General features: G+C 51.5%; 1 protein-coding gene across 1 annotated transcript in view; it reads left to right on the forward strand.

Annotated features, from left to right (window-relative positions):
• Positions 1-365: 365 nt before the first annotated feature.
• The window catches only part of LOC144945112 (segment polarity protein dishevelled homolog DVL-3-like), a 66918-nt gene continuing 42863 nt past the window's right edge, over positions 366-24420 (forward strand). The window contains 2 exon segments of the mRNA XM_078873378.1: positions 366-556; positions 19056-19125. Coding sequence (XP_078729504.1) covers positions 396-556; positions 19056-19125 — 231 coding nt within the window. The 5' untranslated portion in view covers positions 366-395.

Here is a 24420-nt window from a genome sequence, read left to right on the forward strand (position 1 = left end):
GTGGTAGGAGGCGGGGCTTGTTGGATACACCGGACGTGATGTCAATGTGGGGGTGGGGCTGTTTGGTAGGGGGCGGGGCGTGTTGGATACACCGGACGTGATGTCACCGTGGGGGCGGGGCTGTGTGGTAGGGGGCGGGGTACCGCGCAGCTCTGCTGGGGTCGCAGTGAGCGGGGCGCGGAGCTCCGCGCTGAGAGCGACAACGATTCACCGTCCCTCGCTCTCAAACTCCTCAACAGCTCGGCTCACTCACTAATTCACTCCCTCACTCACTAACTCACTCACTAACCAACTCACTAACCCACTCGTCCAGCGCACGAGAGAGGAGGCGGCGGTGGTAAGGGGGGGGAGAGCGGGCGGGCCGGCGGAGTTTGTTGCCTTTCTCGTGGTCCACCATGGGGGAGACGAAGATAATCTACCACATCGACGAGGAGGAGACGCCGTACCTGGTGAAGGTGGCGGTGCCCGCCGAGCTCGTGACGCTCGCCGACTTCAAGGCGGTGCTCAACAAGCCGCACTGCAAGTTCTACTTCAAGTCGATGGACGCCGACTTCGGGCGAGTACTCGCCGCCTTCACGATCACCATCATCACCATCATCACCATCACCACCATCTCCACCATCACCACCATCATCATCACCATCATCACCACCATCATCATCACCACCATCATCACCACCATCACCACCATCTCCACCATCTCCACCATCACCACCATCATCATCACCACCATCACCACCACCATCTCCGCCTTCACCACCATCACCACCTTCACCATCACCATGACCACCATCACCACCACCATCACCACCATCACCATCACCACCATGACCACCATCACCACCACACAACCTCCTCGATTCTCCGCTTTAAGCCACGAGACGCGACCCCACCACGAGGGCCGCCAGGCTCCTCATCATCGTCGTCGCCTGCCGCTATTGTTGTTGTTGGCTGTGAGCGCGGCGCAGACTTCCCCCTCCTCCTCCTCGACATTCTCGCAGTCCCCACGAGTCAAAACACCACGAGCTGGGAGTCACGCGGCGTTCACATCCCTCTCTGTCTGTGTGTGTCTCTGTCTGTGTCTCTCTCAGGAGAACCGCGATAGCCGAAACTTTTACTCGCCTCGATCCCCCCCGCCCGCCCCTGTGTGCACACTCGTTGTGTGTGTGTGTGTTCACTTTCGTGTGTGTGTGTTCACTCTCTCTGTGTGTGTGTTCACTCACTCTCTCGTGTGTGTGTGTTCACTCACTCTCTCGTGTGTGTGTTCACTCTCGTCGTGTGTGTGTTCACTCTCTCGTGTGTGTGTTCACTCACTCTCTCGTGTGTGTGTGTTCACTCTCGTTGTGTGTGTGTGTTCACTCACTCTCTCGTGTGTGTGTGTTCACTCTCGTTGTGTGTGTGTGTGTGTTCACTCGTTGTGTGTCCCCTGCAAGTGAACCCACGAGCAGTGTGGATGTCTACTCCGTCAATTACTGCAGCACGACGCCTGTTCCCAATTCTCTGTCGCCTCGGGTAGCGCAAACGCCTCCATCATCATGGTGGTGATGATGGTGAGGGTGATGATCATAGTGGTGAGGATGGTGATGATGATGGTGAGGGTGATGATCATAGTGGTGAGGATGGTGGTGATGGTGAGGGTGATGATCATAGTGGTGAGGATGGTGGTGATGGTGATGATGGTGAGGGTGATGATCATAGTGGTGAGGATGGTGGTGATGGTGAGGGTGATGATCATAGTGGTGAGAATGGTGGTGATGGCGATGATGGTGAGGTTGATGGTCATAGTGGTGAGGATGGTGATGATGGTGGTGATGGTGAGGGTGATGATCATAGTGGTGAGGATGGTGATGATGGTGATGATGGTGAGGGTGATGATCATAGTGGTGAGGATGGTGGTGATGGTGAGGGTGATGATCATAGTGGTGAGGATGGTGGTGATGGTGATGATGGTGAGGTTGATGGTCATAGTGGTGAGGATGGTGATGATGGTGAGGGTGATGATCATAGTGGTGAGGATGGTGGTGATGGTGAGGGTGATGATCATAGTGGTGAGGATGGTGGTGATGGTGATGATGGTGAGGTTGATGGTTATAGTGGTGAGGATGGTGATGATGGTGAGGGTGATGATCATAGTGGTGAGGATGGTGGTGATGGTGAGGGTGATGATCATAGTGGTGAGGATGGTGGTGATGATGGTGAGGTTGATGGTCATAGTGGTGAGGATGGTGATGATGGTGAGGGTGATGATCATAGTGGTGAGGATGGTGGTGATAGTGATGATGGTAAGGGTGATGGTCATAGTGGCGAGGATGGTGGTGATGGTGAGGGTGGTGAGGGTGATGATCATAGTGGTGAGGATGGAGATGATGATCATAGTGGTGAGGATGGTGATGATGGTGAGGTTGATGGTCATAGTGGTGAGGATGGGTGGGGGTGATGGTGATGATGGGGGGGTAATGATAGTGAGATGGCATGGGTGGTGATGGTGGTGGTGGTAGGGATGATGATGATGATGAGAATGGTGGGGGGTGATGGTGATGCTGTGTGTAATGATGGTGAGGATGGCAGGGGTGATAATGATTGTGGTGGTTGGTGGTAGTGATGATGGGTGGGGGGGGGGTGTTAATGTTGGAGGATGGGCACTGTGGTTCAGTTTCTTTGTGCTCCTGAAATCCAGCCTCGAGTTGATTTTTTTAATTTGATGATCATGGTGATGGTGTTGCCGATAATCGTGGTAGTTAGTGATGGTGGTGATATTGATCATGGTGACGATGATGATGATGGTTGAGCAGTTAGCGCGCTGTGCTACAAAACCGGCGACCAAAGTTGGATTCTCGCTCACGGCCACCGCCAGTGACGATTATCTGGATTGGTCCTGAGCCGTCCACTAGGTCGACTCGGCCTCAAATGAGTACCTGGTGTGGTGTGCGAACATCGCTACTGGGGAGACAAAGGCGGTCGGGCGTGGTGTTGGCCACCCACCCCCTCGTGTGCCGTGCCAGCCTCCGTAGGCGCTACTCGCTAACAGCACTTGCCCCAAACAGATTGTTACAGGCTTCACGGGGGCTCTTTGTTGTGTTGTTTGTGCTCCCAAAAGCTGAGTTGGCGATGGTGGCTATGTTCGTGGTGGCTATGTTGTGTTTATTGAAAGCGCATGGGAGGATGGGCGCTGTTAGTCGGATGCGTGTCTGTGTCTGATTCATACGTGCCATGGTCGGTGGTGATGTGAGTAGTGTGATTGTGGGAGTAGTGGTGGTGGTGTGAGTAGTGGTGGTAATGTGAGTCGTCGGAGTAGTGGTGATGGTGATGTAAGTAGTGGTGATTGTGTGAGTAGTGGTGATTATGTGAGTAGTGATGATGGTGATCTGAGTAGTGTGATTGTGGGAGTAGTGATGGTGGTGATGTGAGTAGTGATGGTGGTAATGTGAGTAGTGTGATTGTGGGAGTAGTGATGGTGGTGATGTGAGTAGTGATGGTGGTAATGTGAGTAGTGTGATTGTGGGAGTAGTGATGGTGGTGATGTGAGTAGTGTGATTGTGGGAGTAGTAGTAGTGATTGTGTGAGTAGTGATGATGGTGATGTGAGTAGTGTGATTACACTGTAACAATTGGTTTTTGTTCCCTTTGAACCTATCTACGTGACTTTACTGAAAGACCCAAAGAATCTGAATTCCTGCAGTCACGAAAGCTTTAAGTCAAGATTGGGTAGTAAGTGTTATTTCCTAATTGCTTATGCCTAAAAAGTTTATAAAATGGCTATTATTCCCCACAAACTTTGCTTTTGTGACCAGGACAGTGATATTTTGAAATCTACATATTTTCAATAAGAAAACGGGCGAATTTGTGTCTTTTCATTCACATCAAGTCAGAAAAAAACAATATGAATCAAAATTAACATGTATTTATACTAAAGTAATACAACAATGACTACAAAAGATTTAGACACCAAGGCGCACTACCACAGGCAGGACTGGTTCTCTGTGGAGAGGAACAACGTCAAGTGGGAGCCACTGGTGGACCCCCCGGAAGGTGCTGATGCCACCACTGCACATCAAATTGGGCCTTATGAAACAATTTGTCAGAGCTGTAGATAAGGAGTCGGCAGCCTTCAAATACCTTCAAGACTTCTTCCCTAAGCTGTCTGAGGCAAAGGTCAAAGCCGGTGTCTTCGTCGGACCACAGATAACGAAGATCCTGGAGTGCAATGAATTCCCCAAGAAGCTCACTAGTAAGGAGAAAGCGGCTTGGAACAGCTTTGTTGCAGTAGTTCGTGGCTTCTTGGGCAATCACGAGGTCGAAAACTACGTGGAGCTGGTTGAGACTCTGGTGAAGAACTACGGCACAATGGGCTGTAGGATGTCCCTCAAAGTCCATATCCTTTATGCTCATCTTGATAAATTTAAGGAGAACATGGGAGCGTACTCAGAGGAGCAAGACGAACGCTTCCACCAGGATGTACTGGACTTTGAACGCCGCTACCAAGGACAGTATAACGAGAACATGATGGGAGACTACATTTGGGGGCTGATTCGTGAAAGTGATTTACAGTATAATCGTTAATCTTGAAAAACTACGTACTTCTAAATCTTTTATAGCCATTTTTGTATTACTTTAGTATAAATACATTAAGATTTTGATTCATATGTTGTTTTTTTCTGACTTTATGGGAACGAACAGACACACATTTGCCCGTTTTCTCCTTGAAAATAGGTAGATTTCAAAATATCACTGTCCTGGTCACAAAAGCAAAGTTTGTGGGGAATAATAGCCACTTTCTAAACTTTTTAGGCATAAGCAATTACGAAATAACACTTGCTACCCAGGAACAAAATTTTTGTTACATAGTGTTATTGGAGTAGTGTGATTATGGGAGTAGTGGTGTTCAACACTTAAAGTAATATAACTCAGTATTAATGTTGCATGTAACTTGGGTCACCGAGTACGAGTTGATACAAGTTGTACGCTTATTATTAATAAAGTCATTATTCTGACTTTAACCAGACTTTAAGGGAAGGAGTGTGTATTAAAGTTTGTTTATTCACAACATTGTGTTAAACTCGTCTCTGCGTTTGCGTGTATACACACGTGTGCGTCCACAGTACTGTATTGCCTGTTCTGCGTATCTAGCTGAGATATCTGAACGGGTCCTGGGCCTCCCCTATGTCGACTCAGCCTCAAATGAGTACTGCATGCCACGTGTAAGCATCAGCACAAGGGGAGGCACGGTGTTGGCCACCCGTCCCCACCTCATGTGCCGTGCCGGCGTTCATCAAAATATGTGTGGGCCACTGAGCCTGTGGGTCGCTGTGTGAGTATATTGGTAGCTGTGTGTTTCTGTGGCTCTCTCAGTCTGTGTGGGTCAGCTGGGGGAGGGGCGGCAGTGGTAGATCTGTTGTGTGGGGGGGGGGGGCACCATGGCAGTGTGATCCCCCTAAGCAGAGCGAAGAACTTTGGTGATGCCAAATGAGACATTTGGTCGCACCAGGGTCCATCCTGGCACCTCCTGAGCCCTGCCTCCAAATCATCATCTCCACATATACAAATCATTATCATCTCCACAAATAATAATCACCATCTCTATGCTACATAATAATTACTTTTGGCTAGGTGACTTATGGATCAGAAGCGTGTAAATTCGAGCAAAAGATTCAAATATCTTTGTGCGTAAAGATTCACGGAGGGGTGTATCCTTGGAATCGCACCGAGAGATGGCAAGAGGAACAAGTGGGTTAGAGAACATGCGCAGGCGAGAGAGACATTATCACGGTGACTGTTCACCCTTTCCCGTTCCTAGACGTCTGCAAGTTGCAGGGTGTGGGTGTCGTGTTCACCGCCGATTTTCACAACATGCGAGTGGCTCGGCGTTCATTTGATTTAGAGTGGCGTAGTCGCGCCGTTGTTATTAAAGGTACTGTATTGACCGCAGTTAACCGTAGCGACACGACCACACTGATAGCTGGCACCGAACTGTGCCACACACCCTCCCACAAAATAAAACAACTTTATCGGAACATCTTCTGATGTAAAGACGTACTAATAAAGTTACTATATTTTAGGTTTTTTTCCGATTCCATACACGTACGTCTTTGGAATGGAATCGGAAAAAAATCTGATGGCATACACGTGCATACACGTGCATCACGTACACGTACGGCACGTACACGTACGGCACGTACACGTACGTCATCGGAATGCGAAATGGTTAAGAAAATAAATTGGGGCCTGGGCAGGATGCGTCACACTCATTGCACACAAAGTAGTTGCCACAAATGGAGCACAATAGCTTGCTGATCTCTCATCAAGGAGCATAAACCATCACGCAAATTCCGGTCATTCTCGCAGCAACATCTTTTTAGCTGGCCATCGTACAAGGACGGTCACTGCATCGTGCGCTTTCAGATGCGCTTCTGCGACCGTCTGGAACGCTCTTCCTTCTGAAATTAGGAAGCCACTGGAAGCTATGCACTTTTCAATGTAAATAGAAAACTCAATTGTTTAGAACTGATTTTTGTTCATCGTTCTTCCCCCGCACCTCCGATTAGCGCGGTTGGCCACGTACAGTGCGAAAGAAGTTGAACGTGCGTACGTCACGGTCTTAAAGGGACGATGACCGATGGTCAAGAATGACAACGGAGTGGCAGTCAAAATCAGAAAAGCGCAACCCTGACGGGACGTACACCAGAGGAATTAAGCTGCTGTGCTCCATCCCAGCGGTGACTCAGAGATGTTAACTCCCTCACCTTGTATGCAGGATGTCGTGGGTTCGATCCCGACCCTGACGCCTGCTGCTGTATATTTGGAGTTTGCGGTGTCTCTCTCTCCGTGGTAGAATGGATTTTTCTTGGGATCCTCCGAAGTTTTCCCCACCACATTTAGAATCAATGTCGCGGTTTAATGATAATATAAAATGTTTTGCGTCTATACATTTCCATGTGTTGATGAGCCACTTCGTTCAGCTATCATTTGTATCCAGGTCGCTTCTGAAAAAGAGCGACATAGCAGCTCGGTGGGCTTTACCCGGTAAAATAAAAGTAGTTTAAGTGCAGTTGCCGGGTGAATTGTTGCGTTGCGAGATCACAAAAGATGTTGAGGGCTTGAGTGGCGGGGGTGGGCCTTCCATCCAGAAGGGGATTGGTGATGGCTGGTGATGGTGATCCAATCGCTTCTCATCATCTCGATCACAATTCTTGATAAAAGTCTGTATTTATCCTGGAGAAATACGATGAGCTTCCCGAAGCTATCTTTCACAGATGTCCAGTCGGATGCGTTGCTCTGTGGGTTGTGGAGGAAGTGTGCATTGTATGTTTGTGTTTATGTGAAGGAATTACAGTGTGTCGTCGCATATCCCTTTTGGCTGCGGACTTGGGGATAGGCGGATATGTGAACGTCTATAAAGCAACGTGAATAGTTCCACCATCGTAGGTGACCGGACATGAAGAGCACGCTGCCTTAAACACGAGGGGGGGGGGGGCGTCAGTGCCCTTTAGCTGTGAGTGAACGTGAGTTGAGGTTAACAGCACTTTACTACCGCCTGTGCCAAGGTCGCATTTGTGAACATCGCTCGCAAATGACAGCCGCACCACCCGTGTGCACACATTCTGCGCTGGGTGTTGGGGGCGGGTAATTGACCGGGGGCATGTATATGCAACGGTCAGAGATACGTGACGAGTGCGCTCTTTAATTCCTACGAGTCGGTGAAAGTGATGGCGCAAATCGATCCCTGCTAACTGAACGCAGAGATGCCAATTCCTGGGCTGTGTGCATCAAACCCGGGAAGGTGGCAACCCCGACCCCCCCACACCCCCCTATGTTCCTGAGCAGCGGAGGTGGAGCTACCATCTCCACCTCGGCTGCGCAGGCCTTCACATCACATTTTTTCGAGCCACCTCTCTAGGGAAGTGGCTCCTTAACCTCTAATGCAGCCTTGCACCCTTTTTGTTCTCAATGTAAATTTTTTTTATCACGTTAATACGTAGGGTTTGATGAAATAAAGTTGTTGCACTTACGTGCCTGTGCTCCATTTGTGTTTTTGATGATTTAACTTTTAACAAAATCTGGCCATGTCTCGTGCCCCAAGAAAGGGCATCTCGCACCCCCTGGGTTAAGCACCACTGCTCTAGGGCCTCCGTCTCCACCGCCGTACTTCGAACTCTTATTTACCTTGACGTATGTTGAAGAAAAAAGCCTATCAGCATCAACACCAGCAACGGCACGATGCAAATCCCGTTCAGCAGACGAGCAGCAACTCTTGCCCACGGTGCGTCTGATCCGACTCGAGGGCCGGCCTCTCATTCCACAAGCGCGCAGGAAAATGCTCCTGGCTGTCATCCGCGCTCGTCATCATTCGCCATGGACAGCTGAACAAATAGAAAGACGAAGACGTACGTTGAACTTTTATTCGCACCGTTACGTGGCGAGCCGCGCTAATCGGAGGTGCGGGGGAAGGCCAACAAACTAAACACAGATAGCAATTCGAAAGAAATTAGTTTTCAATCTAGATGAGTCTGACTTCCTTATATCGGAAGGAAGAGCGCTTCAAATGGCCACAGAATCGCATCTGATTGGTTACACAAAAACTGCACTTGAAACGCGCTGATGATGAGACTAACCACGATGATTGAACCAATTTTAAGTGCGAAGGTCTATTCGTCGTGCCCGTGCCGCTACATAATCCCCCCCCCCAAGCGCCATTAACGCGATATCGTATACGTGTTCGTGCGTGTTTCTGTAGGTACTCGCGCGGGTGCTAATTGTGTTATCTAAGGGAGTTGTGCGATAAGGATTTTCGCAACGGTTTTGTTTGCTTGTGTATGATATGCTGCCACCACGTCTGAACCGCCGCGGAGCCGGGGGTTGCCGAGTAACCCGCGTTCAGACGACGATGATGACGTCCCTTGCTAATTGGGGTTGCCGCGTGATAGGTTCTTTTATGGCGCGATATCAGCTTTCACGACGTGACGGTTATTGCGGTGTCGGCCAACGTTGAACCGATGTCTGGCAAGTTTACGATTCGGACGTTCACGATGTGATGAAAACGTTTATTTTGTCTTTTGAGACATTGGCAATAATAATCCATTTTCACGGTGCGACGATTACCAACTTCTTACAAGTTTGTGGTTGTATTTTGCCATTCTTTTTGCATTTTTAATGACCGATGAGGAAAAAAATAATCGGCGAAGCCGGGTAACCGTTTTCGTCAGGATCTGGACACCGATTCCAGTGGATTTTTAGTCACGAGTGCCCCAAGAAATGTGGCAACCCCCCCCCCCCCTATTGTGTCAACTGCCATGGTGGCAGCTCCCTTCGTTCTCTCCGCTTGCTCTTCTTGACTTTCGATGCGTCACGTCTCTTCACGTTCTCCAAACCACGTGTTCCTCCTTCTGTCTCTCGATGTACTTCCAGGTGCGCGTCTACGCCGCTCCCCTTTCTTTGCGCACCCTTCAGAGTTTGTTCCGATTTCTCTGCCACCCTCCGTGTTTATGATCCATGCGTTCATAGCCGGTAGGTTCGAAAGGTGTCTTATTTTGGCACATTGCCACGTTGAATTTTTATATTGGCATATAGGCCATAGGCCAGAGCAGAAATCAGTATCACCTAATGTAACAAAACTTTTAATCCACAATAGAGGTTTTTTTTGGGGTTAGATCACGCCACCACCCAACACAGCCAATTAGTAAGGTTTGTCACGTGAACAGAACATGGCAACTCGTTCAGCACACCGGAGTGTTGGAGAGTAAACCCAATTATGGATAATATTTGTCGCGAATGCCTACAGTTAACTTTTTTACGGTACAGATTTATTTACACGGCCAACGAGAGTGAGTTCCTTGAGAAACCCCACTCATTTGAAGCGGTTCTCACAGTTTTTTTGGCCACGTAGAGAAACTTGCACCCCGCTAAAAGTGACGCCACCCATGGGTGGCACCGACAAGTGAAGATAGCACGTGTGGACCCATGGACCGTTATAAAAGTTTTGACGTTGCTCAGGTTGGGGTCTCCAAACGTTGGGCAACGCTTTGTATCGATGTGGTCGGTTTCTGGTCTGGAGAGTCCCTAGTGGCAGCATGACGTCATACTGCACTGTCGAAATTGAGAGAACTAAAAATTATTTTAACCGTTCCGCTAGCTCCAGGCTTAGTGCTGCTTGGAAGCGAATTACCAAGTAATACACTGTTCTAACTGCATGCCTATACAGGTCACCATGCGTCGATTAACTATGAACAGACAATAACAGTGTCTGCGATTTCTTAAACCCAAAAATGGCAGGATGTACATGCATGGTGTGCGTGCGTAATCTGCATGCATAATGTATGTTAATTGTCATGTGCATAACCCAACCGGTAATGGGTATCCATTGTAATTTATATGCACACATTAACCCCTACGCCTCTGGCCTTCGCACCAGATTGGCTCACAAGTGACAACGTCACATCTATCCCTCTATATAAGATCGAAACAGGAGCAAAGATCTCTCCACAACCCTGGCCGTAGCCTGCTGATGCTGGTTGTTGTTGTGGTTGTTGTTGTAATTACCGGCGAAATGTCACATTACTGGGAATTATAAATGTTGTGGGTTTACTCTCCAACATGCAACCGGTGTGCTGCACTCGTAATGAATTGGCTCGTTTTGCTTACGTGACAAACCTTACTTATTGGCCGTGTTGGGTGGTGTTGGGTTTAACAACACATTTATGCACGCGATTTAACCCGAAAAAACATCTATTACGGATGCACTGCTACGTTCACGCCAGATCATAGTCACCAGCGTCACAGCGCCCCCCCCGCACCCCCCCACCTTCACGTTACACACCGACCGACAGAGCTGACGCACGGACGCTGACGACCTCAGTCGACGAACGCAACGTTGCGTTATCGCCGCATGCCCGACACGATTAGTTGCGCGTGAGATCGGTGAGCGAGCGTGTGGTTAGAGTGCTTTTAAAAACAAAAAACCCCAGAAACCCCATTTTCCTTTCTCGTGTTTTTAGCCGACCAAACGGACGCATTCCTGACTGCCTGTTTGGTCTCTCATCCGCACTGCGCGCAGCCGCCACCACACCGCAGGTCACAACACTTCTCTCTCGTCCGCCTTCTTCCATCACAATTGCTCCACTCTGGAATTCCCTTCCATCATCATCGTCAGCCTCTCTCTTCCCCAAGCTCTCACAATAATAACCTCGCTCAGTTTTGAGAAACGCCTAAAGTGCTTGCCTTCCTTTTGCTCCGATTACAGTTTCGGTAATGATGCAGTTTGTGGCTGGCCGCTTGGCTTTTTGGCCGTGGTGCCCGGCAATCGTGTAAAAAGTGAAACTCGCATACCACCTATTGCAGTACAGGTTCTTTTTTTTGGGTTCGATCGCGTGAATATTAAAATGTCGTTAAACCCGCCACCACCCTGGTTATCGCAAATCTGGCTGTGTCACCTGATGAAGCTGTTTGTAATTGCTGGTGAAACGTCATACTCAGATAATAAATGTTGTGGATTTGCTCTCCAACACACCGGTGTGCTGCACTAGTAACGAATTGGCACATTCCGTTTACTTGACAAACCTTTCTAATCGGCTGTGTCGGGCGGTGGCGGGTTCAACGACACATTTATATATTTATACACGATCTAAGCCAAAAAACCTGTGTTATGGATGATATTGGTCGCGAAAGCCTACGTGTTAAAACCCCCTACTTTAGCTTCGCTTGTTGTCATCTCTCGAGCCCGTGACCTTATCTCTAATGGTCGTGGCGGCACTGCAGTTGGGGGGGGGGGCGCTGCGCTAAACTAAAACACTGCTCCGGCGGGGGAGATGCCGGGTGCCCTATATTTGTTTTTATTTTCCTTTGGGAGTCCGAGGCCTCTTGAGAAGGAAGGGCCCTCACTCAGGCCTTTACCCACCTGTTGTCTCGGCACTGAATGATGGCTTTCGGGGTGGTGGGGGGGAACTCTGCGTAGTGGTCCGACCGCTCTCCCCCTCGCCACCCGCGCGTCGCTTTAAGTCTCCAATCTTCTACGGTTTCCGAACCGAGCGCATCGGCTCCCTGCCCGCGGAGCGTGCCGCCAAAGCCGGCGGGAAGCGGGGAAATCCCACCACTGCTCTCGCTCACTGGTACGGTGACGCGGTTGGTTCGGCGGTGGCGCGTCCGCCGCTTTGTTTTGTGGAGGTTCGCGGTTCGACTACTGGAGGCCGCCCTGGTTATTACCGCGGTGGATGATGTTAAAGATCCCATGACGTCATTCTAAATGAGCAGGCCATTGCGTGATCCAAATTTGCCAAATTCGAAAAATGATCTCGCACAACAGCAACATCGCCCCACCTTCCCCCCACTATTAAGTTACTGAAGAGCGTGTCTGAAACATGAGCAGCGGCTTCCTTCGTGACGATCGCCCTGCTCTGTAAGAATAGCACGAATAACAAATGTCCTCGGCTATTATGGTTGTTGTTATAACGCTAAGCCAGCTCGTTATTTTTGAGCAATGCCATGGAAAAAACATCCCCCTGCCACTTCGGGAGATCAAATGGAACCGGAGACATGTGGCTCGCGACTCCAGCACGTGCCGACCGTTAGACCCCACGGGGAGCCTCGTCTAGCTCTCGACTGGATATCGGAACCCAACCCGTCGTTCCGCCACGTGTTGCCATTCCTCCGTGCGACGTCGTCGTCACCCGCAGGCGATCCACTGAAAGGTGAACGGGGTCAGGATCGATCCCCAGGGGTCGCTGGTTCGATCCTCGATCTCCCGGCGGCAGTTGCAACAACGTCGCGAGGTTCTCAAGTCTATCCCCATCCTCTCGGTTTTTCCCAGCGGTTTGTAAACGGGCGCATCGCAGTTTGGTTCCTACGTACGCTCGCGCAAGGGTGAATTGTTGTGGGTGGGGGTGGACTTCGACCCTCTTCAAGGATCTCGAGTCAGTGTAGAAGAGTAGGCCAAATACAACTTCAAGCGGCTGTCTGTAACTCCCTGTAGCGGGACGAGCCCTTCCGTGAGAAAGCGATCGCAGCGCTGCACCTTTGCCGCTGCCGCCGGTGGTCAGGATGAACGAGGCAGGAAATGAGGGAGGCGGCGCGGGGGGCGGGGGGGGGCTGAGCGTCAGGATTGGTTTCCCCAACTCTCCGGCCCTTTCGGCCCAGGACCACCAGTGCTGACACCGCAACAACAACCGCCATTCGCCACGAAGCGGCGGTGATGTCACCACGGTGCCTGTGCCAGGCTAGGTGCACTTTTAAGGCCACGTGAAGTGTCGACACCAGTACCCGCAACCAGCACTTGCCGGCGCGAGCAGCAGCAGCACCACAACGTCGTGCTTCCCACGGTTGTTTATTGGGCGGCGAGGTGGCGTCGTGGAACCGCTTGTGCCTCGCAGTGAGAAGTGCCTGGACGCAACTCCCAACTCGGGTGCCTTTCTGTGCAGAGTTTTGTCAAGGGGCATGAACTGGCATGAACGCGCGAACTCCCGGTCATCATCATCATCATCGCAGCAGTAGCAGCGGCGGCGGCTTTTGGCTACCCACGCTTTCGAATGCGCCTCTGTGCCCGTCAGGAACGCTCTTCCTTCCGATATTAGGAAGTCACTGGAGCTATGCACTTTTAAATCTAGGTTCCTAACTAATTTCTTTAGAACTGCTTTTTGTGTTTGGTTTGTTGTCCTTCCCCCGCACCTCCGATTAGCACGGTTGGCTACGTACGGTGAGAAAGAAGTTCAACACACATGTGTATGTTCTCCCCCTGTTCTGCGTGGGTTTTCACCCATAGCTTTGAAGAAAAATACCCCGTAAAATGTGTTTGGTATTGGACAACAAAACGTTAAAATTCTGTACATTTACCTACCAATTATTCAATTATGATCACAAACAGCAGCAGCATCACCATCACCAACCGCTGCTGCCAAACCAGCGCAGGACCCTCTTGACAAAAGTGTCTTGAGACTCGAGCGAGGCTTTGATGGGTAAAGAAGCGGAGTGAAAAAAAATGAAAAATAAGTGCAGTCATCACACGCTTCATTAGCCCCACATGACTTGAGCGAGTGCCGATTCAATTTGGAGATACCGCACGCACGGTGGTATGCGCGCGCTCGCACGCGGACAAATAAACACTGAGAGATCTCTGCGTTAATTTGCATTGGGATCAGCGCTCTTTGTATAATGCGGAGAGATGTGGGACAAAGACAAAAAGGTCCCACCCCACCCCCCCGTGGTGGCTGGCGTGGCACACAAAGGGTGGTGCTGGGGGTAGGCCAGCACTGCGCCCGACCGCCTTTGTCTTCCCAGTGCTGTTGCTTACACAATGCACCGGGTGCTCATGATGTAAGGGAGGCCCGTAACCAGTTCGAATATTAGCCACTGATATTGGTCGCAAGGTGGGGAATCGAACTCTGGTTGCCGACTTGGCAGCGTAGGGCGACAACCACTACACTACCGCTCCCCACAACACACACAACCACTACGTTACCGCTCCCCACAACACACACAACACACACAACCACTAGGCTACCTCTCCCCACAACACACACAACTGGTCCCTACAACACACACAACCACTAGGCTACCGCTCCCCACAACACACAACGACTACACTACCGCTCCCCACAACACACACAACCACTAGGCTACCTCTCCCCACAACACACACAACTGGTCCCTACAACACACACAACCACTAGGCTACCTCTCCCCACAACACACACAACTGGTCCCTACAACACACACAACCACTAGGCTACCTCTCCCCACAACACACACAACTGGTCCCTACATCACACACAACCACTAGGCTACCGCTCCCCACAACACACACAACTGGTCCCTACAACACACACAACCACTAGGCTACCTCTCCCCACAACACACACAACCACTAGGCTACCGCTCCCCACAACACACAACCACTAGGCTACCTCTCCCCACAACACACAACTGGTCCCTACAACACACACAACCACTAGGCTACCGCTCCCCACAACACACAACCACTACACTACCGCTCCCCACAACACACACAACCACTAGGCTACCTCTCCCCACAACACACACAACTGGTCCCTACAACACACACAACCACTACACTACCGCTCCCCACAACACACAACCACTACACTACCGCTCCCCACAACACATACAACCACTAGGCTACCGCTCCCCACAACACATACAACCACTAGGCTACCGCTCCCCACAACACACACAACCACTGCGCTACCGCTCCCCACACCATACACAACCACTAGGCTACCTTTCCCCACAACACACACAACTGGTCCCTACAACACACAACCGCTACCCACAACACACACAATCACTACGCTACCGCTCCCCACACCACAAAACCACTACGCTACCGCTTCCCATAACACACACAACCACTACACTACTGCTCCCCACACCACAAAACCACTACGCTACCGCTCCCTACAACACACACAACCACTACACTACTGCTCCCCACACCACACAACCACTAGGCTACCGCTCCCTACAACACACACAACCACTACGCTACTGCTCCCCACAACACACACAACCACTACGCTACCGCTCCCCTCAACACACACACCCACTACGCTACCGCTCCCCACAATACACACAACCACTACGCTACTGCTCCCCACAACACACACAACCACTACGCTACCGCTCCCCACAACACACACAACCACTACGCTACCGCTCCCTACAACACACACAACCACTACACTACTGCTCCCCACACCACACAACCACTAGGCTACCGCTCCCTACAACACACACAACCACTACGCTACCGCTCCCCACAACACACACAACCACTACGCTACCGCTCCCCACAACACACACACCCACTACGCTACCGCTCCCCACAACACACACAACCAATACGCTACTGCTCCCCACAACACACACAACCACTACGCTACCGCTCCCCACAACACACACAACCACTACGCTACCGCTCCCCACAACACACAACCACTACGCTACCGCTCCCCACAACACACACAACCACTACGCTACCGCTCCCCACAACACACACAACCACTACGCTACCGCTCCCCACAACACATACAACCACTACACTACCGCTCCCCACAACACATACAACCACTACACTACCGCTCCCCACAACACATACAACCACTACGCTACCGCTCCCTACAACATACAACCACTACGCTACCGCTCCCTACAACACACACAACCACTACGCTACCGCTCCCTACAACATACAACCGCTACACTACCGCTCCCTACAACACACAACCACTACACTACCGCTGCCCACAACCCACACAACCACTACGCTACCGCTCCCCACAACACACACAACCACTACGCTACCGCTCCCCACAACACACACAACCACTACGCTACCGCTCCCCACAACACATACAACCACTACACTACCGCTCCCTACAACACACACAACCACTACGCTACCGCTCCCTACAACACACACAACCACTATGCTACCGCTCCCTACAACATACAACCGCTACACTACCGCTCCCCACAACACACACAACCACTACGCTACCGCTCCCCACAACACACACAACCACTACGCTACCGCTCCCCACAACACACGCAACCACTACGCTACCGCTCCCCACAACACACACAACCACTACACTACCGCTCCCTACAACATACAACCACTACGCTACCGCTCCCTACAACACACACAACCACTACGCTACCGCTCCCTACAACATACAACCGCTACACTACCGCTCCCTACAACACACAACCACTACACTACCGCTGCCCACAATCCACACAACCACTACGCTACCGCTCCCCACAACACACACAACCACTACGCTACCGCTCCCCACAACACACACAACCACTACGCTACCGCTCCCCACAACACACACAACCACTACGCTACCGCTCCCCACAACACATACAACCACTACACTACCGCTCCCTACAACACACACAACCACTACGCTACCGCTCCCTACAACACACAAAACCACTACGCTACCGCTCCCTACAACATACAACCGCTACACTACCGCTCCCCACAACACACACAACCACTACGCTACCGCTCCCCACAACACACACAACCACTACGCTACCGCTCCCCACAACACACACAACCACTACGCTACCGCTCCCCACAACACACACAACCACTACGCTACCGCTCCCCACAACACACACAACCACTACACTACCGCTCCCTACAACATACAACCAATTCGCTACCGCTCCCTACAACACACAACCACTACACTACCGCTGCCCACAACACACAACCACTACACTACCGCTCCCCACAACACACAACCACTACGCTGCCCACAACACACACAACCACTACGCTACCGCTCCCCACAACACACACGGCACAACTGCACACACTCAGAACACCTCTCATCACGCGAAACGCGTTTGCCAATCATTGGACACGTGCAGGGTGTGAGGATGTTTTATTTGAAAGGAGACTGAATCTGAAAGGAGCTGCCGCTGGGCAGTAGTGGTTTGAGCAGAGGGCGGTAGCTGGGGGGGGTTGGGGTGGGTGTTGGTGGGGCAGGGGGGGGATGGTGATCTCAGGGATGGGCTATGGGCGACACTGCTTCGGTTGCGAGGAGGCTTTAGCATGGCCAGGGTCGACCGGCTTTGATGTGAAGTCCCATGGCTCCCTTCCCTTGGCCAGCCCCCCTCCCGTATCCCCTCCCAACCCAACCCCCACAACAGTACCACCCCACCCCCACACAGCTGTAGCTGTGGGGGACAGCAGGAGAGGTGGTGGGGTGTTGGGGGGGGGTAATTAGTACAGCATGTTACATACAGCTGTCCCTCTGCCTTGTGTGGTGGCTCTGCTGGGGGTAGCAAGCGGTGCCGGAGGAAGAGGGGCGATGAGGGGGGGGGTGGAGGTTGGAAGGAGTGGACGAGAGAAGTTGTAGTCGACGGCCGGTTGTTTAATTCCACACAATGGCCTCTGTCCTTTAGTTACCCGGTCGAGAGGGAGAGTGCCGGGCATGCTTTGGCGCGTTCAGTCGCGGCGTACGGGCACCACACCTCTCCTCGTTTCCCGGTCGGTCGTTGGATCGATCGGACTGCGTTGTTTTTATTACCTCTCGCCGAAATGAAACTTTTCTTTTACGCTTCAATGCGCACGGCCAGACTTGGCGCCGTCTCGGGAATGTGGATTATCTGTTTCCTTCCCTCCCGCGCTGGCGGAGATCCACGGCCGGGCTAAGACGCATCACGGCTAGAATCTGGATCCGTGGGCGATGGAACGGGACGCGTCCTGCGAGGGGAACGCCCGCCGAGGTGACGGAGCGAAGATGAGAGGGGGGCGTCGAGGCGCCGAGATGCTAACTCCCTCTCCCAGTCTGCAGGAGGGTCGTGGGTTCAATCCCGACACTGAGGCCTGCATCTAATGTACGGAGTTTGCATGTTCTCCCAGTGAGCGGTGGATATTTCTGGGGGTCCTCCGGGTTTTTCTCTCCACATTTAGTATCCACATCACGCCTTTACCTTCACCTTTATTGCAGCCTTGAACCCCTTTGGTTCTCGGGGCATCCTGCACCCCCATGGTGTGCGTGCACCCCAGGTTAAGAACCACTGCTTGAGAGTATTTGGCTGCTATACATTGCCGCACGATACGCCACTTCATCGAGCTGTCATTTGTGGCCAGGTCCCTTCTGAAAAAGAGCTTTACCTGGTGAAATATAAAATAGTTACGTTTTTAGTTTGCGTGCAGGATGGTCGGCGGTTTGTTGCATCGCAAGATGGATGGAGGCTGGCGGTGGTTTGGGAGGCCTTCATGTAGTGGTGGATAGACCATGATTATGAATTTTAACACTTCGTGTTTGCCCATGCATGAGCACAGTCTTCGGAAGTGAAAAGCCTTCCGGAGAAGTTTCATTATGATGACAATAACTATGATAACGAAGATGACGACGGTAATGCCGACGATGGCATTAACAATGATTACAATAGTCAAGATGATGATGACGACGATGATATCATTGTCGTCGTCATGACAATGACAATGATGATGGTGCGACGACCATGACTGCAACGATAATGACGGTGTCTATATCTCATCTCCCCCCCCCGCCCCCCACGCAGGGTGGTGAAAGAGGAGATATCTGACGACGCGGCACGCCTGCCCTGCTTCAACGGCCGCGTGGTGTCCTGGGTGAGTGCCCGTCTTCGTCGCGTCGCCCTGGGCTCTCCCAAGAGTGGAGGGTCATGCAGATGAACAGCTCTTGTTGTTGTGCCATTGTTGTTGTGTCGCATTCACCCAACCCGCACTGACCGTCGCGGCGAAGTATGGTCTAATAACCCCCGCGACCAGCAGTGGCCCTCATCCAGCAGTGGAGTGACAACGGAGGCTGCGGATGCACTTGAGGCTCGGTGAAGCCGGCACTACGGCACTTAGGATTTTAAAGGGTCGGTGTTAAACCCCCTGAGGCTCATAGAGAGACCTGTCAAAGCAACTGCCATTCACTCCCAGAGAGATGTTGCCCCAAGCAACCTACGCTCACCTTGATAGGGGGACTGTCTGCCTGTTGAAGACAACCTCCATTCACTCGCAAGGCGATGCTTGTTGACTTAAGTCTCCGTGACCTCCGTTACCACCGGGGGAAGTCTGCTCGAGGGCATCTCCACGACCGTCGAGATGCGGGCGTCAAAAGTAGCTCCTGTGTCGCTTCGGAGATATTCAAATTTCTAGTTTTGTTTTGTTCAACGAAGTTAGAGCTCAGGAGACCCGGGGATAGGCTCATTCGCACGAGTGACCTGGGGAGCATAATTCTGCTGTGCGTGTGCGTGCGTGTAAGCCCGGTTGTGTAGTTTAGCGGTGTCCTCTTCGAACGGACGGCGCTCGGAGTGTAGTGTGTAGTGCCCAACCGCGACGGTGTTAACCGGGGGGGGGGGGCGGCCTGCCGGTTTGGAACCGCGAATCCCCAGCAACAAGCGGCTGAGCGCGCCACCGCTGGGGCCCAACGTCGCCTCTCCCCAATTCCGGCGCCGCTGTTCGCTCAAGCGGAGAGACCCCTGTTCATTTCTCCACGGGTTGTTTGTGTCTTGACCACTTCTACCGTTCGTTCGCACTAACCACCGCCACCCATCGCCACCCATTGCAGCCCCCAGTAGTAACATCCATCAAACCAACAGAATGTTTAAAAAAAAGTTAGATTTTTGGCTGTACAGACAGTCCCCGGGTTGCGGAAGGGTTAGGTTCCTGAGAACGATCTGTAACTCGAATTTTTTCCATATGTCGGGAAACTGCACCATTTCCCCCCAAAATCAACGATAAAACCCCAGAGCCGGAAATAGTTGTGCCTTTTCTGCCATCTTCTCTCAGTACTGCATCGTATGATTCTTTAATTTAATCAAATATCTACCCTAACGCTACCCCAATAATTAAACTAATGGAGCATATACTGTATCCAATTGTTTATGAATGCCACAAACATTTTATTGTTCATTATTAACAGGAAGCGGTTACTTCCCAATGTTCGTTTACCGTGCATTAGGCTAGGCCTAGGCTTCTCCGTTCCCTGTTGGCTAAGACCATGAGGCATGGAAGTGTAATTGTGTTTAAATAAAGTACGTACAGTTCACTCTTGATTTGAAGCTTTCGTGACTGCAGGAATCCATACTTCTTGGTTTTTTCGGTGAAGTTAGAAATAAAATAAAATAAAACAAATCACGAAGTTTCGATTGCAACACAAGCAATCTTCATCAGGTGAGGCAACCACAGCAAGACAAAATATCTACTAGGTTTGTTCATGAAGCCATCCAGATATATAAACATAGATATAGCTTAAACCGAGAAGATGGATACAAATTGAGCAATCATTGGAAGGATGTTATTAACCGGGCAAAAACCTTAACTGTTTATGGTTGTTTCCATCATATCTGCCGGGTATTAGTCTATTTTTCCGAGTTAATTTCCCCCCCCCCCCCGCATCCCCAGCTTTCCCACCTTTCCCAGTCTCCCACTTCCAGCCCTGCCCACTTCCCCCCTCCACCTTCACGTCCTCTCTCCCTCTAGAGCTCACGCAGCGCCCCCCTCTCCCCCCCTCTCTCTCCCCCCTTGCTCCTCCCCCTTCTTACCTATATGTCCTCTTGCCACGGCAGCTCTCTCGCCCTCTTCAGCAATTTTTTTGTTGTTGCTGTGGTTGTCCCACCTGATGAAGATTGCTTGTGTTGCAATCAAAACGTCGTGATTTATTTTATTTCTAACTGCGTGACTTTACCGAAAGAACCAAAGAGTATACATACAGTTCATAACTCATGAAATAAACTTGAACTTAAGAAAACTAACAATAGTTCTAAGCATACAAAACAAACAATTAAGTAATGCTACAAAAGGAAAAGAATTACGTAACTCGACAAACAATTCCATTGACCTTAATCCTGGTGAGGCTCGGTGAAGGTGGCGTTTCTCTGGAGCGAGGTGTAAGGTGGGCGGCTGCCTTACGCCTCGCTCCGCGGCATTCATCCGCAACCTCACCGCGATGCACTACTTTCGCTTACGTGACCAACACAAACATTTCCACGTGTTGACTTTTTTTCTTGAACAAGATTTATTATGGGAGCATTTCCATAAAGTCGGATTTCCGTAAGTCGGGTCTTCTCCAACCCGGGCACTTCCTGTACACAGTAACAAAGGCCCGAAGCAGAAAGTTGGGTCACAGAAAATAACCGGCCTCTACATGCCCTACGTGTTCCGATTCATAGTGGGGGGGGGGGGAGACAGACAACCCGGGGAAGGGTGGGCTGGGAGGGAATTTACTTTCTCCTTTACATAGAAAACATCGTGGCGATAGATCACTCGCTTTTTATTTTCCAATGTAGGGAGAAAGTAAAAGGGGACCGGGGATTTGTTTAATATACGGGTGAGGAGGAGTCCCCCGGTTTGCATGGTGGGGGATGTGAGGGGGGGAGAGAGGAGTGTGGAGGGTAAGCCGGGGGGGGGGGTTATCCCCCCCCCCCCCCAAATCAACAAGACATAAGAAGCGCGGACGGCACGATTTCCTCCCGCCGCGAGGCCGAGCATCACTCCCGTTGGGGCCCCGAGGGGGACTGATGTCAGCCCTCCCAGCGGGTCCCCATCTCCCCGGCCTTCTCATCTGGTTCGCTCATTTCAAGCACCGGAATGCTTTTTTGTTGTTGCTATTTTTCCCATCGGCGGTGGGTGGGCGGGCGGTTGAGAAAAGCCTGATGAGGCTGGTTGTTGTAATTGCCAGCGAAACGTCACGGTTGTCGGATTGTAAATGTCGTGGGTTAACGAATTGGCACGTTTTGTTCACGTGAACAACCTTACTGGATTGGCTGTGTGTGGGGCGGGTGGCGGGTTTAACGGGTTTAACGAGACAACATTTACATTTTCGCGATCTAATCCAAACAAATAAAAAAAATTTAGCACGGGTCATTTTCCCGTACACGCAGATATCGGGGCGGGAGAAATCGAGGCGCAACGTGAATGATGTGGGCGAAAACCACGAACCGTTCCGAGGTGACGGCATCATTATGATAATTTATTAATGATCTAAAGTCGCAAAGCGCCCTTAAACATTCGTTATCGGGGCCTGCTTATCGTCGTGACGGCCAGTAGTGGAAGTAGAGGGCGCTCGCTTTTGAAGGTCCTTTGGTGGTTACAAAGAGTTGCCGCTAGAACGAGTTGAGTTCTCGAGATTCATTTTGAGAAAAATCATAATAATTGATCTACACCTTGGCGGAGGGGCACGTTTAGCCGAGACAGCATCTCGGCTGAGTCCCAAGACGACGCGTCGTTCAAGAGGGTCCTGCCAAGTTTTTCGCAGTCAGGGGCTGGGGTGGGTGGTGGGGGATGTTGCTTTCCACTTGATCCCATGTGAACACGAACACGCACACGCTCACTCTGCAGAATATGGTTAAGTACGTACAAACATATCGACTCTCCGCTCTCACTCACTTTCGCTCACACGCTGACTCTGCAGAACATGGGAAGAACGTTCAAACATACAGACTTCACTCACTCTCGCTCACGTTCATACTCTGCAGAACATGGTTAAGGGCGTACAAACTCTGCAACGACAGTCATAAATCGTACCCGGGCAGCGTAATTTCATTCACTTTGGGAATGTTCAGCCAATAGCAGTGACATTGCTCGGCGTTTTCGTTTCCGCTGGTTCTCTATGGAGCTGGGGGCGGAGGAGGAGGAGGTGGTGGGAGCGCTGCGTTGGTCGCCCTCTCACGATGACGACGCCTCGCACAGAAAGGGCGCCCCGCATACAACTGGGATGGATCTCGCCGGTGCCAGCGCCCCGGCAATTTAAAATGCTCTTTTGACGAACGCGTTTCGCGTTGTACGCCCGCTCGACACGCAACTTGACATCGCGTGCGAAGCGAAGCTTGGCGTGTGCGCGTGTGTCGAGACCGCGTGGGGTGTGGGCGGCCCGTCCATCGCGTGTATCTGCACGCGCGTCTGTGCGGGCATCGGCGCGTTTCCATGCGCACGCTTCCTTGCGTGCGTTATAATCCCCAACGAGGGCCCAAAGAGAACTATCAAACACCCTTGGTGTGCCGCGCGCGTGCTCACGTGCACGCACACACACACGCTAGTCAATATTAAACTTTGATCACGCTCGGACCGTGTCCATCAGTCGCAGGACGGCAGGGTGGCTGAGCGGCGGCTCGAAAATAGTCCCCCCCCCCATCCCCCCCCACCCCGCCCACCAGCTCGTCCACCTGAGCCCTTCTAGTTCCCAATTAGTGAGGCCGAGATGCTCGTCGCGGCGACGGCTTGGTGCCGTTTTTGCGGTGGCCTGTCTGGAAGCGGTGGGTGCCTGGCGAATGTTGAACATTAAATTGCGATTGCTGGGCACGGGGCACGGGGTCCGGAGCGCCAAGCGCGCTCGCAACGGACGGCCGCTGTCGTAGCTGTAACGGACAAGAAGTGTGCTTACGTGGTTCTCAAAAATTGAGCGAGGTTATTGTTTAAGAGCCTGGGGGGATTAAGGGGGGGGGCGACGGGAGGGGGAGGAATTGCAAAGTGGAGCGGTGTGAGGTATGGAGCCAAAGGAGATGTGTTTGTGACCTGTGGTGAGTGGGCGAGCAAGTGGGTGTGTGGGAGAATTAGTGAGCGAGTGGGTGAGTGGGTTCGTTGATGGGTGAGTGGGTTAGTTAATGGGTGAGGAGGTGAGTGGGTGAGTGTGTGGTTGAATTAGTGAGTGCGTTAGTGGGTGAGTGGGGTGGGTAGGAGAGTGGGTAGGTGAATTAGTGAGTGTCTGGGTGAATTGATGAGTGTCTGAGTGAGTTGGTGAGTGAGTGGGTGGGTAGGTGAATGCGTGGGTGAGTTTGTGGGTGAATTGGTGAGTGCCTGGGTGGGTAGGTGAGTAATTAGGTGAGTGTGTGGGTGAATTAGTGCACCTGGCCTGGCGCCGTGGTGACGTCACCGTCACTTCGTGGCGAATGGGGCGGGTATTGGTATTAGTGACTG

Source organism: Lampetra fluviatilis, chromosome 36, assembly GCF_964198595.1.
Source record: "Lampetra fluviatilis chromosome 36, kcLamFluv1.1, whole genome shotgun sequence".
Lineage (NCBI taxonomy): Eukaryota > Metazoa > Chordata > Hyperoartia > Petromyzontiformes > Petromyzontidae > Lampetra > Lampetra fluviatilis.